Source organism: Haliotis asinina, chromosome 14 (assembly GCF_037392515.1).
Source record: "Haliotis asinina isolate JCU_RB_2024 chromosome 14, JCU_Hal_asi_v2, whole genome shotgun sequence".
Classification (NCBI taxonomy): domain Eukaryota; kingdom Metazoa; phylum Mollusca; class Gastropoda; order Lepetellida; family Haliotidae; genus Haliotis; species Haliotis asinina.
This window is the reverse complement of record NC_090293.1, coordinates 17,344,487-17,358,900: the sequence shown is the minus strand read 5'-3', so window position 1 is coordinate 17,358,900 and position 14,414 is coordinate 17,344,487. Positions and strand designations below refer to the sequence as shown.

Genomic DNA, 14,414 nt, shown 5'->3' with positions numbered 1-14,414 from the left:
TGATTGAAAAGTTTATGCTGTGTAAGAAAAATATAACACACACACACATACACACACACACACGCACACACACACGCACGCATGCGTGCAAACACACACACATGTGACCCATATTAATCATTCAAACACTAAACGTTGTGACCCAATAATAATTATTACTTAATCAATAATACAATTTACAGAAAATACACTCTTGTAACAGTATGTATTTCTCAGCAATGAAATGTACAGAAAGAATCGCTTTTTTAGTATGGAACTGTTAAAATATGGACGAAGGTTTGTCCAACTTAGACATGACCTGGTTTATATATTTATAAACAATTTTCGTATAAATAGTGTTTGTGTTAGATATCCTGCCATCACAATATGTTTAATCGAATTTGAATTGATTGTATTATCGAAAACACTGATAATGAATCAGAAAACTGATTGAATCGCGATTTTGCATAGCATGTCGCCATGTTTCACACCGAAATCGCACGCTTTCATATCCATATTGGATAGTGTTTACAAACTCACGTTTCGAGATGGCCTGTATCGAGACGCCTATAGTACATCACGTATATTTCTTAATCAGCTGCGACAAATGCATTATTGAATTCCCCATATATCTCAAAATCAAAATACAAATGGTGTTTGTCACCAATACCAAGTGTCTTGACAAAACGAAGCGAAAGATACTGGGTATGAAAACGTATGCTGTGCTTGAAAGACAGCGTTCGTGTGCTTACAATGGCTCAATACGTTAATATTCAGGGGCTGGGTATCGTAGCAGCAAATTACAACTGGATACAAATCAATCTTTGATAATTCACTAGAAACCGTCAAACTTTCCGTGCAGTGTGACGCCATACCTAACGCAAAATCACGCAGAACGACAATGGCACTTATCTACATTTCTGGGTTCCTCTGTTATTTACAATGTAAACGATAAGAACATTAAACCGAACCCTGAAAGTCAGAATCATTCTGATTACATACATCTCATATTTCTGTACAAACGATCCCTGAATCAAGTGAAGAGTCTTCGCAAAATCCTGTGTATCCTTGTCAGCGAAGCCGCCATTTTGAAAGGAATCGGTTATCGGCGGTGATGTCACATTACACATTTTAGGCGATTTCTTTGAGGTGAAGGTCGGTTGAAGAAGAGTAAACACAATGGCCATATCATTCCGATTACACTTTCACTATTGTGATGTATATTTTGCGTGTTATTCAGATATTTTTCATGAAATTAAGTTCCTTATCTACATACATATTTGTTCAACATCATATCATACGTGGATATAGGGTGTGCGGTTTTATTCTTTGGAAGCTTTTGATTGTTTGAATAATATTTACATGGGAAATTGACTCAGTAAGTGTACTTTACCATATTCTAGCCTCTACACAAGTGTTAGAAGATCACACGTTACCATTACTGCAACATGTGCTTTAGTTCCTGTGATGTACAAAATTCATTACGTTGGGAGTATAGCAGTTTCATATGAACAAGTTAATATACGGCGATTTAATTCAGCCGTATAAGTAAAACTGATAATATTAATGAAAGTGATTTATACATTTTATGAAATGTATAGGCAAACATATTTAAAGGAATTTTCTTGTTCACTGAATTAGTTTGTGCCGTTCTTATAGACAAAACAATTATGAAAATTGATTGACAAGATGTGAGTTTGTCAAAAGCATTTATGATTCATTCTCATTGTTTTCCACAACACACTCAATTCAATTTCGATTAAAACATATTGTGATGGCAGGATATCTAGCAATAGTTTTACGAAAATTGTTCAAGAAATATATAAACCAGGCCATGTCGTATTTTGGACAAACGCCCATATTTTACTAGTTCCATACTTAAAAGGCGATGGCTTTGTACCTTTCATTGTATACGTATGAAGTGAAATAATTACATAATCATAAGAAGAAAAGTTTATATCCTAAATGAATATTAAATTAATATTTAGGTGTTGTGAAATACATGACTGATTGTTTTTCAATGCTGAATTGAAGCTAAACATGTGCGCGCGTTGCTCATAATAAGATACGTAGAAAAATGATGTAACTGTTGATATATTCAGGACAATATTTCAGTGGTATAAATCATTCATTTTATGTTTTGTCTAAAATGTGTTGAATTCTGACATAGAAGCCGAGACTTTTTACACATTGTGTCGAAATTAAGTTAGATATATGCTAGTCAGCAAACCAGTGTCGTCTTTTTCCGACGTCACAAAATGCACAAAACATGCCATGACGTCGATTGAAATGTTGTTCGGTAATTTCAATACTTTTGAAGATATAGCTATTACTCCGTTAAAAATGATGCAAAATTAGTCAAAACATATCTGCAAAAACAGAAGAATATGGAAATCTAAGAACCAAATTATGTATCGGATAGGTCCATCCAAATTGCATGTTGTACCTTGGCATCTTTCTTATAAATTGTGAATCTACCAAACGGTATCGGCTCACATTGCGGAACTTTGTATTGGAATAGTGTAGGTCACTGTGAACAAAACAACGAAAATATACTGTCTGTATCCACAGCAAATTCTCTCCATGTGATCGGATTTTATATTGACCTAATCTAAAGCATAATGGAGTTATGTCCCCTTATCTTTATACGCGCATGACGACGTTTGATGTCAGAAGAAAATCGATTTTTGACATTTATTGCGGTCCATTTTAAATGCTGAGCGTATAACGTTGTGCATTAGTGCTTAAATCCATTTCATATACACTTATGTCGTTCAGACATCAGGCTGTATTTTCTTCGCTCACAATTTTCGTGAAGAGTGCTGAGTGCTGTGCACGATAAAACGGAGAAATTGACTGTTTTAACGCATGCAAAAGTTTTGAACAACAGTCTCAGTTATGTTTATACCCACGGATAGGAGATTAGATATCTACATTCCTCTGTAATACCATAGCTGTACGCAGATCCAGTACACGCGAGCGTAATTCTCGTACAAATTTCACTTTTCAGACCTCATAAAAATGTGCGCATGAAAAAACATTGGCATCTAGGGGTTAACAGAAGCAACGGTTTGCTGCCTGAACATGCTATAAGTCTTCTTAGATGACTTCTTCAAGTTCTTCCATTTTTTCCACCTCTTCCCTGATTCTTGAATTGAGGATGTCTATAATCATCTGCACAGAATACATCAACTGGGGAAAAATGTCTTCAAATTACATTAACATATTTAATTTAATCAGGGTACAAAAACTTGTCTTTTTACATGTGAACTAGTTATCACGTACATTTGTACTTTTATTTAGACAATAACATAAGTCTTGAGTGTATATATTGACAACAATGGACAGAGAGGGACTCAACAATAGACAGAGAAACACTCGCACTTCCTTGTACAGTTGATGTGATGACAGACACAGTCAAGGAGGATGACCAATAAAGGCCATAAATGTCATATACATGTACAGTGACTAGCTGACGAGGCAATGTACACTGCGGTAGTTATAAAGATTGAGAATGCAGATTACATGATAACAAATAAATGATATATGGCTTGGCTACATATTAATTGGTTTTGAGAAATATTTGGACGATGGCTGAGCTAAATTAGACACTATGATGATAGTTGTGGTCATACCACGTTAGGATGTGTTTTCTGTTGTCAGGTTATGGTAAGAAATCTCATATCCGATCCCACTGTCAACATCTTCACCCTTCAAGAACTGCAGAAACGTCCTCACTGATTCCAACAGACGTTGAATTTAAAGGTCACATGCAACGTAAAATACAATTTTGCAGATTCTGATACCTTTCGGCCCAAGTCAGCCCAAGTACAAAATATTGCACTTTTGAATCGTGATTGTACGCTTATAATTTTGTTTATTTTATTTTTTACAAGCAGCAATGTATATTATATGTTATGAATAATTGATAATTGCATTTTAATTATGTTTGATCTTTTGGTTGCATGTGACCTTTGACGTTGATGTGCTGAATTACATTCTGATTGAGGGACTTTTTCAGTACATCAGGATGTTTTACTAGAGGATCTGTAAGGATAGTCTACTGGCACCTGATGATTGTTTAATGACTGGTATACGTACCGCACGTGATGCCCCCATTTGATCGTAGCACGTGCGTATTAAAAGTAAATGAAGTGAAAGTCCAAATAATCATAAAAAGGCTAATTGTGATTTGAATATATACTGAGTCAAAAAAGAAACTTCACAAAATGTAATTTTTAAAAATTATGAATATTTTTTCTCTGATGATACATGTATGTATCTGAAATGGGATCACTATCTTTCGACTCTAGGAAAACATTAGTAAACCCCCCACTCAACCCCATCCATTCGTCGTGCAAATGACGTTAGTGCCAAATCAGGTTGTGCACGTGCAGTCGATCACGTGATCTTCGCATCGAAGTTTTCTTCATTTGTACGTTTTACATTGGCCTAAATAAAATTGAAAAACACTTTCAACAACAAGTGTTGCGACACCTTTCTCCATGCATATGTCTGAAGTGCAGCTGTAAAAATCAAAGAATCGTCAGGAATTTTCGTTTAGATGTTATTGACTTAGTGTGGACAAAAAACAAAACAAAAACACATACGTATTTGTGTACAAAAATCATGTGTTGCGAACTAGTAACACACACACACACACACACACACACACACACACACACAACCATTCATTGTGTACATATTTGCTTTAAGCTATGGCACTTGCCTTAAAAAAAGCTTGGTCCAAGGTTGTATCGAATGTGGGACAGTGTACGTGTGGTCCCTTGAAATGACCGTCAAATTTCTATTGTACACCCATGTGAGATACATCAAACAGTGTGTCAGATTCAACATGGACCAGGCAATGCAGTGATCAGTGACATGAACATCGATCTACACCATTGTGATACGATGACACGTGTCAACCAAGTCAGCGATCCTGACCACCCGATCCCGTTAGTCGGCTCTTATGACAAGCATGGGTTGCTGAGGATTAATTGGTACATTTTAGCATCTCCACATTGAGCAGATCGATATACTTCATAACACTCCGTCATTTACAGACTGCATTCATTCATATAGCTTTGCCAACACGGGACACAACACCTTGAAGTCTTGGTCGTTTATTATCAGCCACAAGACGTGGTTACCGGAATACAGACGTTAGCGAGCCACACGCATGAACTGCACACGTGTTACCGCATACGGGGATGTGGTGGCCAGGTACGGAGACCAGGTTGCTACAACAAAACATGGTTGACAGCAGACAGATATAAAACAAACAAAATTGTATTCTACACTTTTCCCCGTTTACAAAACTTAAATGAAATTTAGCCTATGAATTTGAAATAAACGAAACCTTTAGTGCCAACAGTTTCAAGGGAATGAAAACGTTTTCTTAATGTCTTTGTATCCCACTTTTAACTCTTCTAGGTTGACATATTTCTGCAGGTCACGGTGTCTTCATGACACTAGGTCACTGGGACGTCAGGTCACACAACAGTAAGTCACATTGCCCTATTGGAATGTTAATAAGACAGTCTCTTAGGTTTTTCTCTGTCTTGTGAGATATCTTCTCACTGGACTTTCAGACACAGGTATCCGTTGTGTTATATCGTTATGTGTAGTTTGACGCGATGCAGACGGCATGGCTTCACCTTGAGAATTTAGCAGTGTGGCCTCTCTGGTATCTGCACATTTGAGGTAACATTTGTCACCTCTGTGCTGATATCTTCAGAAGGAGCTGACATAACAATATCCGACGCACCTTCCAGATTAACCAGCTGATCAACACTGCGCTTCCACACCAAGGCCTCAACTTGAGCTCTGTATGTGTGACAGGACCAAGGGCCTACAGCACCACACCCCTTTCTGTCCTACCCCTGTAATCTCGCACCATCGGGTCACCCTCCTGAAAGCGTATTCGAGTTCCCGTTTGATGACATGTTTTCCTGCATGGTTGAGTTGAGGTTTGGTTTTAGCAGATCCATTCGGATTCGAACCCTCCTTCCTAGGAATAACTCTGCAGGAGTAGTCTTTGTTGCTGTGTGAGGAGTTGCTGTGTAAGATTACAGGAATCTGCACAGCTTTTGTTGAAAAGTACCTTTGTTAAGTTTCATTGCTTTCATCGCTTACTTGAAAGATAGAACAAACCTTTCCACCTCATGGATGGTAGGGTGATGACTGGATGTGCTTCACGCCATTATTCCTCAGAAAGGTAGAAAATTCAGCAAAGGTGGCCCATTGACTTATACAAGTCGTTCCGGGATACCATAGGATGTAAACACACGTCACACAAAATGCATAGTACTCGCTGCTGAGGTCGATTTCATTTGAACCACTTCAGGCCATTTTGATAGAGCATCCACAACAATAAAAACATCTCACCCATAAACGGCAATGCAAAATCAACATTGATACGTTGATAGAGATTCGTAGGCTAAATCCAAGGTTTTCCTGGTTTGGGGTCCCCAAAATGCTGGTCAGAGGCTTGTGGTCTGTGTACAGGATACGCTATGGGACGTTCACCATTGCTTGTAACATGTGATATGACCGCTCTGATACCGTGAGTAGAGGCATCCGTTGCCAACACGAGAGATTTTTTGGGTCATAATGAACAAGCACATCGGATGTTGTCAGTAAACAAGAGAGTTTCTGGAACGCAGTTTCACAGTCATTCATTGTTTCAATCGAAAACAACACCTTTTGCAACAATCTGTTCAGAGAAGCACACGGTGTGGACATTTGGAATGAACTTCCTATATTAGTTCACGCATCCGAGAAAAGACTGCAGCTCTGTTAGATTAGTTGGTGGTGGAGCATCTCTTACAGCTTCAACTTTCGATTTCGTTGGATGAACTCATCCACTGTCAAACTGGAAACCAAGGTATTCCATTGAGGTTTGTGGAAATGAGCACTTAGATTTGTTCAGTTTAATGTCATGAGAATCCAACCGGTTAACCGCTCAAATACATTGTCAATGTTTTGCAGATGTTTTATCATTTTTCCCAGTTACGTAAAGGTCATCAGTGAAATCACCGGTGGCTGGAAGGGCCTGCAATACTTGATCCACTACTTTCTGCAACAGCGCTGGTGCTGAAGCGACATCATACTGGTAAAGTCCTCTATGTGTATTGATAGTAACGTACTTCCGGGATTCCTCATCCAACAGAACCTGTTGATAAGCATGAGATAAATCCAGCTTAGTGAATGTCTTACCTCCATTCATGTTGTTCAACAAATCTTCAGGTAGAGGGAGAGGATACTGAGGAACTTCCAGATCTTGATTTACTGTCAGCTTATAGTCTCCACAGATTCGAACAGCTCCTGGTGGTTTCAGAACAGGTACAATTGGTGCAGCCCACTCAGAATAGTCTACCTTTTCATTGACACCACGTTTTTCTAGTCGGTCTAACTCATCACCAACCTTTTCGTGTAAGGAGTAGGGGGCTGGTCGAGGTTTGTAGGTCCCTTCGCAGGATCCCCACAGTGAAGAATACTTTACTTTACTTTTACTATTTACTCTTCTCACGAGCATTATCTTCTTCTGAGGCATTGATCCTCCTGACTGAAAAAACAGTCAATGTGTATTTAGGATAACCAATTTCTACCCCTGTACCTCTGCACCCCTGCACCCCTGCACACCAGAATGACTTCATTATTGAAAACCAAAGTGATAAACAATTTATTAATTTATGAGAATTGTAAATCATTGACGGGAAAGTCACAACATGAAAACGTAACTAATTATGAACTTCTATTATTAAATTTTGTGTAAGCAGCCTTAATTACAGATCGTGAATTGTAGAACATTTGGAGGCACATGTGGTTCATTTACTTATACTGGACCAAAGGGAGCAGGTTTAGATGAATCTGTCTGTTCTTAGTAGGATAGAGTCGGATCGTTTATCTGTTTCTTGTCAGCGGACCTAGGACATACCCTTGGGGAACACCTTGGGGAATTCTGACTTCTGGGAGCATGACATATGCCCATCAACAGCGACGGACTGTTATCTGTATGATGAGATGTATGATCGGAACCACACCAGAGCGGTTCCTCTGACAGTACACCTCTTAGATAGAGTGGAAAGTAGTACCTGATGGTCAGTAGTGGATGAGAAGTCCAAGAACAAGGGCAACTGCTCCATCAGATTCAGTGCCTCGAAGGATGTCATTTTGTACTTTCGGAAGTGCACTTTCCGTGCTGTGAAACGTTCTGTAGGCTGACTGAGATATCTCTTGAGCACCGTACACAGCCATGTTTGCTTGAGTTGTGTAGCTACTACACGCTCAGTGAATTTAGAAATGAATGCCAACTTGAAGACGGGTCTGTAGTTCTTTAACTGTTCTGGGTCCAGGTTTTTTCTTTTTGAGCAGTGGTGTGATCATGCCTGATTTAAACTGTAAAGGCTTAACACCTGCCAAGGATTGGTTGATGATCTGCGTCAAAATGGGAATGAATGAGGCAGCAGTTTGCTTGAGTAGCTATGTAGGGACTGGATGTAGCGGACAAGATTTTGGAGCTGATTTTGGCATAGGTTTCGTGACTTCGGTCTCAGTGACAGAGCCAAAGACTTTAAAAGAAACACATCTAGCTTGCATAGGCGAGGAACTCATTACGTCATTCGATGGATGAGTTAGTGAAAACCTGATGGTTGCAATCATCTCCGAAAAGAAGTTTGAAAATTGATTGACCAATTCCTCTACTGCCGAGTGAGAAGGTAATGCAGTGCACTTGTCATTAAAATGAAGACTGATAGCCTGAAACACTTCTTTCTTTCCGTCTCTATAGAAAAGAACAGGGTGATATGGTTGTAACAATTCTACTATGTAGACATCATTGTGAAAAGGTGTTTATCAATGCTATTGTTTCTTTTATTGGCTACTGTCTGAATTCTAGAAAGTCTCCTCATCATAATCCATATATTCAGTTACTCTTTAATTTAGATATTTCTTGATTCTTGGACTGTAGGAATGATACTTATGTTATTAAACAGAGGGATTTATCAGATCCACACAATTATATCGTTAACGAATGATGATCTTGGTAAAGCCTTTCCTAGTGTCATAGAACGTTGACTGACAGCGTTGTTAAAAGGAAATAATTTTCTCTCTGAAGTTCTGTCCACGTTTCGACAAGGCTATTCTACCACGGATATTTTGGTTCTTCAGTCATTAGCACATTCAGTCATTATTACACAGTGAGTAACAACATTGTAGATTTATTAATCAGTGACATCTTCAGCGAGTGAGTAATAAAGCTTAATTTCGTATCTCACATAGCTTCTGACTGGCTCACGAGCGAAGAATTACTTTCCCATGTACCCCTTCCACGGTCGGAATTCGAATTCAAAGCATCCGCTCGGACGTCAATCGAAACACATCTTCGTTCACTTATCACTCTCGCATACGCATTGCTTTGTTTCTGGGGGTGGGTAGTGCAAGCGTTCGCTCGTCACGCTGAAGACCCAAGTTTGATTCCTCACAAGGACACAATGTGTGAACCCATTTCTCAGTGATGTTGCTGGAATATTTGCTAGGAGCTGCCAAAAACAATACTCAGTCAGTCAGTGAAATGTTCCGACGGTTTCTTTCAAATACACTAGGGAAAAGTTATTTTCTCTTCCAGACACTGGTATATAAATGAGAAAAGGAGGCCATTTCAAGTCTAAAGTAATTTGGCATGCGTCAGACTGACATTCTGAGCTGCTTTTGGATTCCATCTATTTTGTCTGCAAAACATCTCTATGTAGTCTGCAAAATATCTGTATGTAGTCTGCACCAGACATGCATTATATGAAACAACCAAAGCAAGATATATCCATTGTCACCGACCACCGTAAACAATATACAGAGAGAAGTTAGGTGAACGGTTACGGCAAACACTTGTGTAAATATCTCACATGAGAATTTTATCTCTAAGCACGTGGCCAGGTCACTCAAGGTCACGTCACCCAAAATGGCGGTCAAACTCGATGAAGCTCAGCTGGTACAAATGCTGGAAATACTCCAGACATCTTACAGGTGGATTAAGGTGACACTGTTTTATTACCTCACCCCGTCACAGAGCTTTGCAGGATCTGTCGTCAGTATCAATTCCAAACAACTGTGACAGATATTGTTACATAAACAAGTGTTCATCACAGAGGTCGATACCGAAGGAAAGTATGGTTTATGCAGAGAAGATGGCTGGAGTTTTTTTTGTCCCGTTCTCATTTCAGATTGTGGGAGAAGTGGAAGCCGCACTGGAACACCGTGTAACTGATTACGAATTCGTTGTGGACAGATGGCCGGATTGCAGAGCGATGGTTGTTCGGGCGAAGGGAAATGATGTACAGGTATTTTACGCTTTTTCCTGTGTAAACATAACAGAACGTTTACTATCGTTCAACACTGTTGAATTTCTATCCGACACTGCCTCTATTCCTAGCTGCCTATGCGCGACAGTTTAGCTTATATTACACATAAAAAATCCATTCACTTATAATTGTTACTTTTCCTTTCACATATTTCTGGACTTTTGTCCCTCCCCATATATCCGTCCCTGTTTATTCTTGGAGGGGGTATATTTGTTACAATACATCATAAACTTTCCAATTAATTCAAGGTAAACCATCTGTGACAACGTTCTGACATTGTCGTCTGGGAAAATGATTTATAGCCTATGTCGTTCCATAGCTGAAGTACCTGGAGCCACTTGTGAACCTGTACGCTACTGACGAGGAAGCACTGAGAAGTCTTCTACACAACCTGGACTGGTCCAAGGGGAAACGATTTGAATGTAAGGCATAAAACCATATCTTTTTTTGTTGAAAGTTTTAAACGGGGTCGACTCGGCTGAACCCTCAAGACGAGGTGTTGAGCCGACCCCATCTGCACCATCCCAGTGGCGCTTTCTCTCTCTTTAGCTGTTGATCGTGGCATATTTCTCCTACTTGTACATCATAGCATGCATTCCAGCCCCTCTTTATTCTCTTTATTTACCATAGTTACGGTGTGAAAAGTCAGTACATTTGTCAAGAGGAGGTGTCAAGCCGACCCCATCTGCACCATCCCAATAGCTCTTTCTTCCTCGTCAGCTATTAATATATCTCGTACTTTGTGTATCATGTCGTGCATTCTAGTCTATTTTTATTCCCTATGGAATCGTTCTACACGTGAAATGGATGCACATACCGCTGAATGTTGCTACGTTTTGGCGACTGACAGAGTGAGTGAGTGAGTTTAGTTTTACGTCGCACGCAGCAATAGTCCAGCTGTATATGGGGGCGGCCTGTAAATAATCGAGTCTGGACCAGACAGTCCAACAACAGCATGAGCACCGAACTGCGCAATTGGGAACCGATGGCACATGTCAACCAAGTCAGCGAGACTGACTACCTGTTAGTCGCCTCTTACGACAAGCATAGTGGCCTTCTATGGCAAGCATGGGTTGCTGAAGGCCTATTGTACCCCCGCACCTTCACGGGTCGGCGATTGATATTGCCATATGTGGAAAGAAAATGGAGAAATGTTACTTTACATGCAAAAATGGTAACAAAGATGATTTTAGATGTACGTTTATCACTATATCAAAGATATATTTTACTTAGTTTCTCTTATGCAATTCAACAGATGATGTTCTAGACCACTGAAATCATAGGAATGATTATTTTTCAATTTTACATACGCTACGAAAGTTATTTGTTGTCTTAATGGTTGAAAATGATGACATGGAATGGTTTATTATCTTTTATCTTTAAAATGGGTTTTATTTCTTTTATTTCTTTAAAATGGGTACATAATTGATACATTCATGGTACATGTAAATACACAAATTGGACACGGGTGGAAGATAATCCGTAGACTAAAAGAATACATTTTTGTTGTAATCTATGTGAAGACGTTATGTAAGATGAACAAAAGATGAAGAATTTACCATAGTTACAGCGCGAAAGGTCAGTACATTTGTCAATTTCATACAGGGTGTACACGTAACTTTTCAATCCAGCAAACTGTGGGTATGAATTAGAACATCTCTTTGCATATACATGTATATGGTATTTTGCGGCGATGGTAATCAGGCTTAATACATCATTTCGTTATTTTTAAATATCCAAAGATGAATGGTTTTGCACCCGGAACTAATTTTGTGACTGTATCTTGTTCAGTCCGGGTTTTTGAGTTACTAGCACAACGTTTTGCACATGTACACACACACAAAATAGTGGACAATGGATTCCATTTTAACATTACAGAATGTGCAGGCAGCAGATTGCGTCAGTATATTGTTAAATCCGTGCTAGTTGTAATGGTTTTTGGAAAATTCTATACTGAAGCCATCTGATTTGTAATTTTAAGTTGTCCTGAAAGGTACAAAGTGAAAATCTCTCCAGATTTGTTCTGATATATCTACATCGATATCGTCTTCCCATTTGAGATTGCTATTTAGCTTTTCTTGTAATGTATGTTTTCATAGCAAGACAGAAAAGAAAATCTTGCACCCTTAACGTTCTTTGTAGGCAATATGTTAGGAATAATGGCTTCTCTACTTTACTTTAATTTTTTCGAAAGTAAGTGCGATTTTACGGAGCTGATACCCCTATATTCTAAAGAAATATCATAGTCTTAAATAGGAAAATAAATTCTACATAGGTAAGAACATTATCTTTTTCAGTAGATAATAAAGAATTGAACATTTCCCTTCAAATAATGTTTATAAAAAGTAGGTTTTTGACCTATGGGGAAATTGTTGTCACGTTTCAGTATCAATGTCATCATTTAGTCGTAAAGATTGTATATTTACCCACCCTTCGTAAACATCTCTCCGAAGAACGTTACTGATATTTTGGATAACAGTGTGCTTCAAGTAGTTTCCTCCCATCTCTGTTGGATGAAGACTTTTTGCTGGAATTTGGATTTGATATGTTAGAGAGTTTAACAAATGTTCTGCGCAGCCACCAGAGGTTTTGAGCTTGTATTGTTTCAAGAAGTAAAGATCTGGGTTAGAATTCATTAACCCAAGCTTGTCGTAAGAGGTGAATTTTTCGATGTAGTGTACAGGCTCGCTAACGTCATCATATCCCATTTGAGTAAATCGATTTTCATGCACTTGATCAATGGATTGTTTGGTTCAGGCGGCCGCCATATGGCTATAATATTATTGTGTGGCGTCAAACAACAGACAAACTAGCACTCAACGCAGCTAGGGACAGAACATCTTGAGGCAATGTTAACATCGCGATCTAGATCATTGCACTTATACAGCTTCTTACTTGAAACCCGCTTTCTATTTATCAGGTATTGACCGACGTCTTGTGCCAGTTCTGTCTGAAGTGATGCAACTCTACCGGGTACCCACCTTTTTCCACACTGACTGTATGTTAATGAGGGTCAAGCAAGATACGCTGAAACTCAGGTACATTTATCATCTGGAGTGAGTGAGTGAGTTTAGTTTTACGCCGCTTTTAGCAATATTCCAGCACTATCACAGCGAGGCACACCAGAAAATTGGCTTCACACATTGTACCCATCTGGGGAATCGAACGTTGAAATACATTTGTTATTTGATTTAAGAAAATCTCTTAAAACATATTGCTGACATTCCTGATCTATCATAAGCTTCATTACTAACCGTGACATGGCTTATGTTATTATAAAAGTTCTAGACTTCTGTAAATTATGTTGATATGTTTGAGACAATTCGGATAACTTGAATTGAGTTTTTTTTCGTCATTGTTCTCAAAGGCCCATTCCTGAGGGCTGTACCATGTCCAGCCTAACGACAGACCAAGCTACTCAGGTGAATTCCGAGTGGAAACTACGCAGTGGAGACTCATCGTCCGTAGTCTACATCGAGCACTTAATAACTACACTTCCGTCCACGTGCCTGTACAACCGGGAGGGGGCTCTGCTTGGATACGCCCTCACCTATCACTACGGGTGTCTGGGGGTGATGTACGTGCTGGAAGAACACCGAGGCAATGGGTACGGAAAGGTTGTCATGTCCCATCTCGCTCTCAAACATCTGCAGATAAAGAAAGAGGCGTTTGTCATGATACAGCTTGTTAATCCAGTGTCTATCAAGATGCATGAAGCCATCGGGTTTGAGATTATTCCAGATACGTCATTTGATTGGATATTTTGTGATGACTGAAATGAAGATAAAGTATCTCTCAGTCTGCTTCTCAAACATTACCGACTGCACGTATGTACATCGGCTATTGGACCTGGTCAAATAAAGACATGCGAACTTCAAAACGGCTTATCTGTTTATAATTGCAAAAAAAATGCAGTCTCGATTATCCGACGATATAGATCAAATAAATCACAATCAGCCATGACACCGGGCAAGCAGTGCCCTGTCATGTCAGTACAATTGTTCAGCGCGTTCTTATATATACTACCGACAAGTAATAAGGGAACTAATGAAATAATAGCGAATTTGAAACTGC

General features: G+C 39.1%; 1 protein-coding gene across 1 annotated transcript; it reads left to right on the top strand.

Moving 5' to 3' along the window:
* Positions 1-9,940: 9,940 nt before the first annotated feature.
* Positions 9,941-14,220, top strand: LOC137262249 (glycine N-acyltransferase-like protein 3). Its single transcript, XM_067800056.1, has 5 exons — positions 9,941-10,015; positions 10,203-10,319; positions 10,660-10,762; positions 13,261-13,378; positions 13,708-14,220. The coding sequence occupies exons 1-5, from the start codon at positions 9,941-9,943 to the stop codon at positions 14,114-14,116; spliced, it is 822 nt and encodes a 273-aa protein (XP_067656157.1). The 3' UTR covers positions 14,117-14,220.
* Positions 14,221-14,414: the final 194 nt, after the last annotated feature.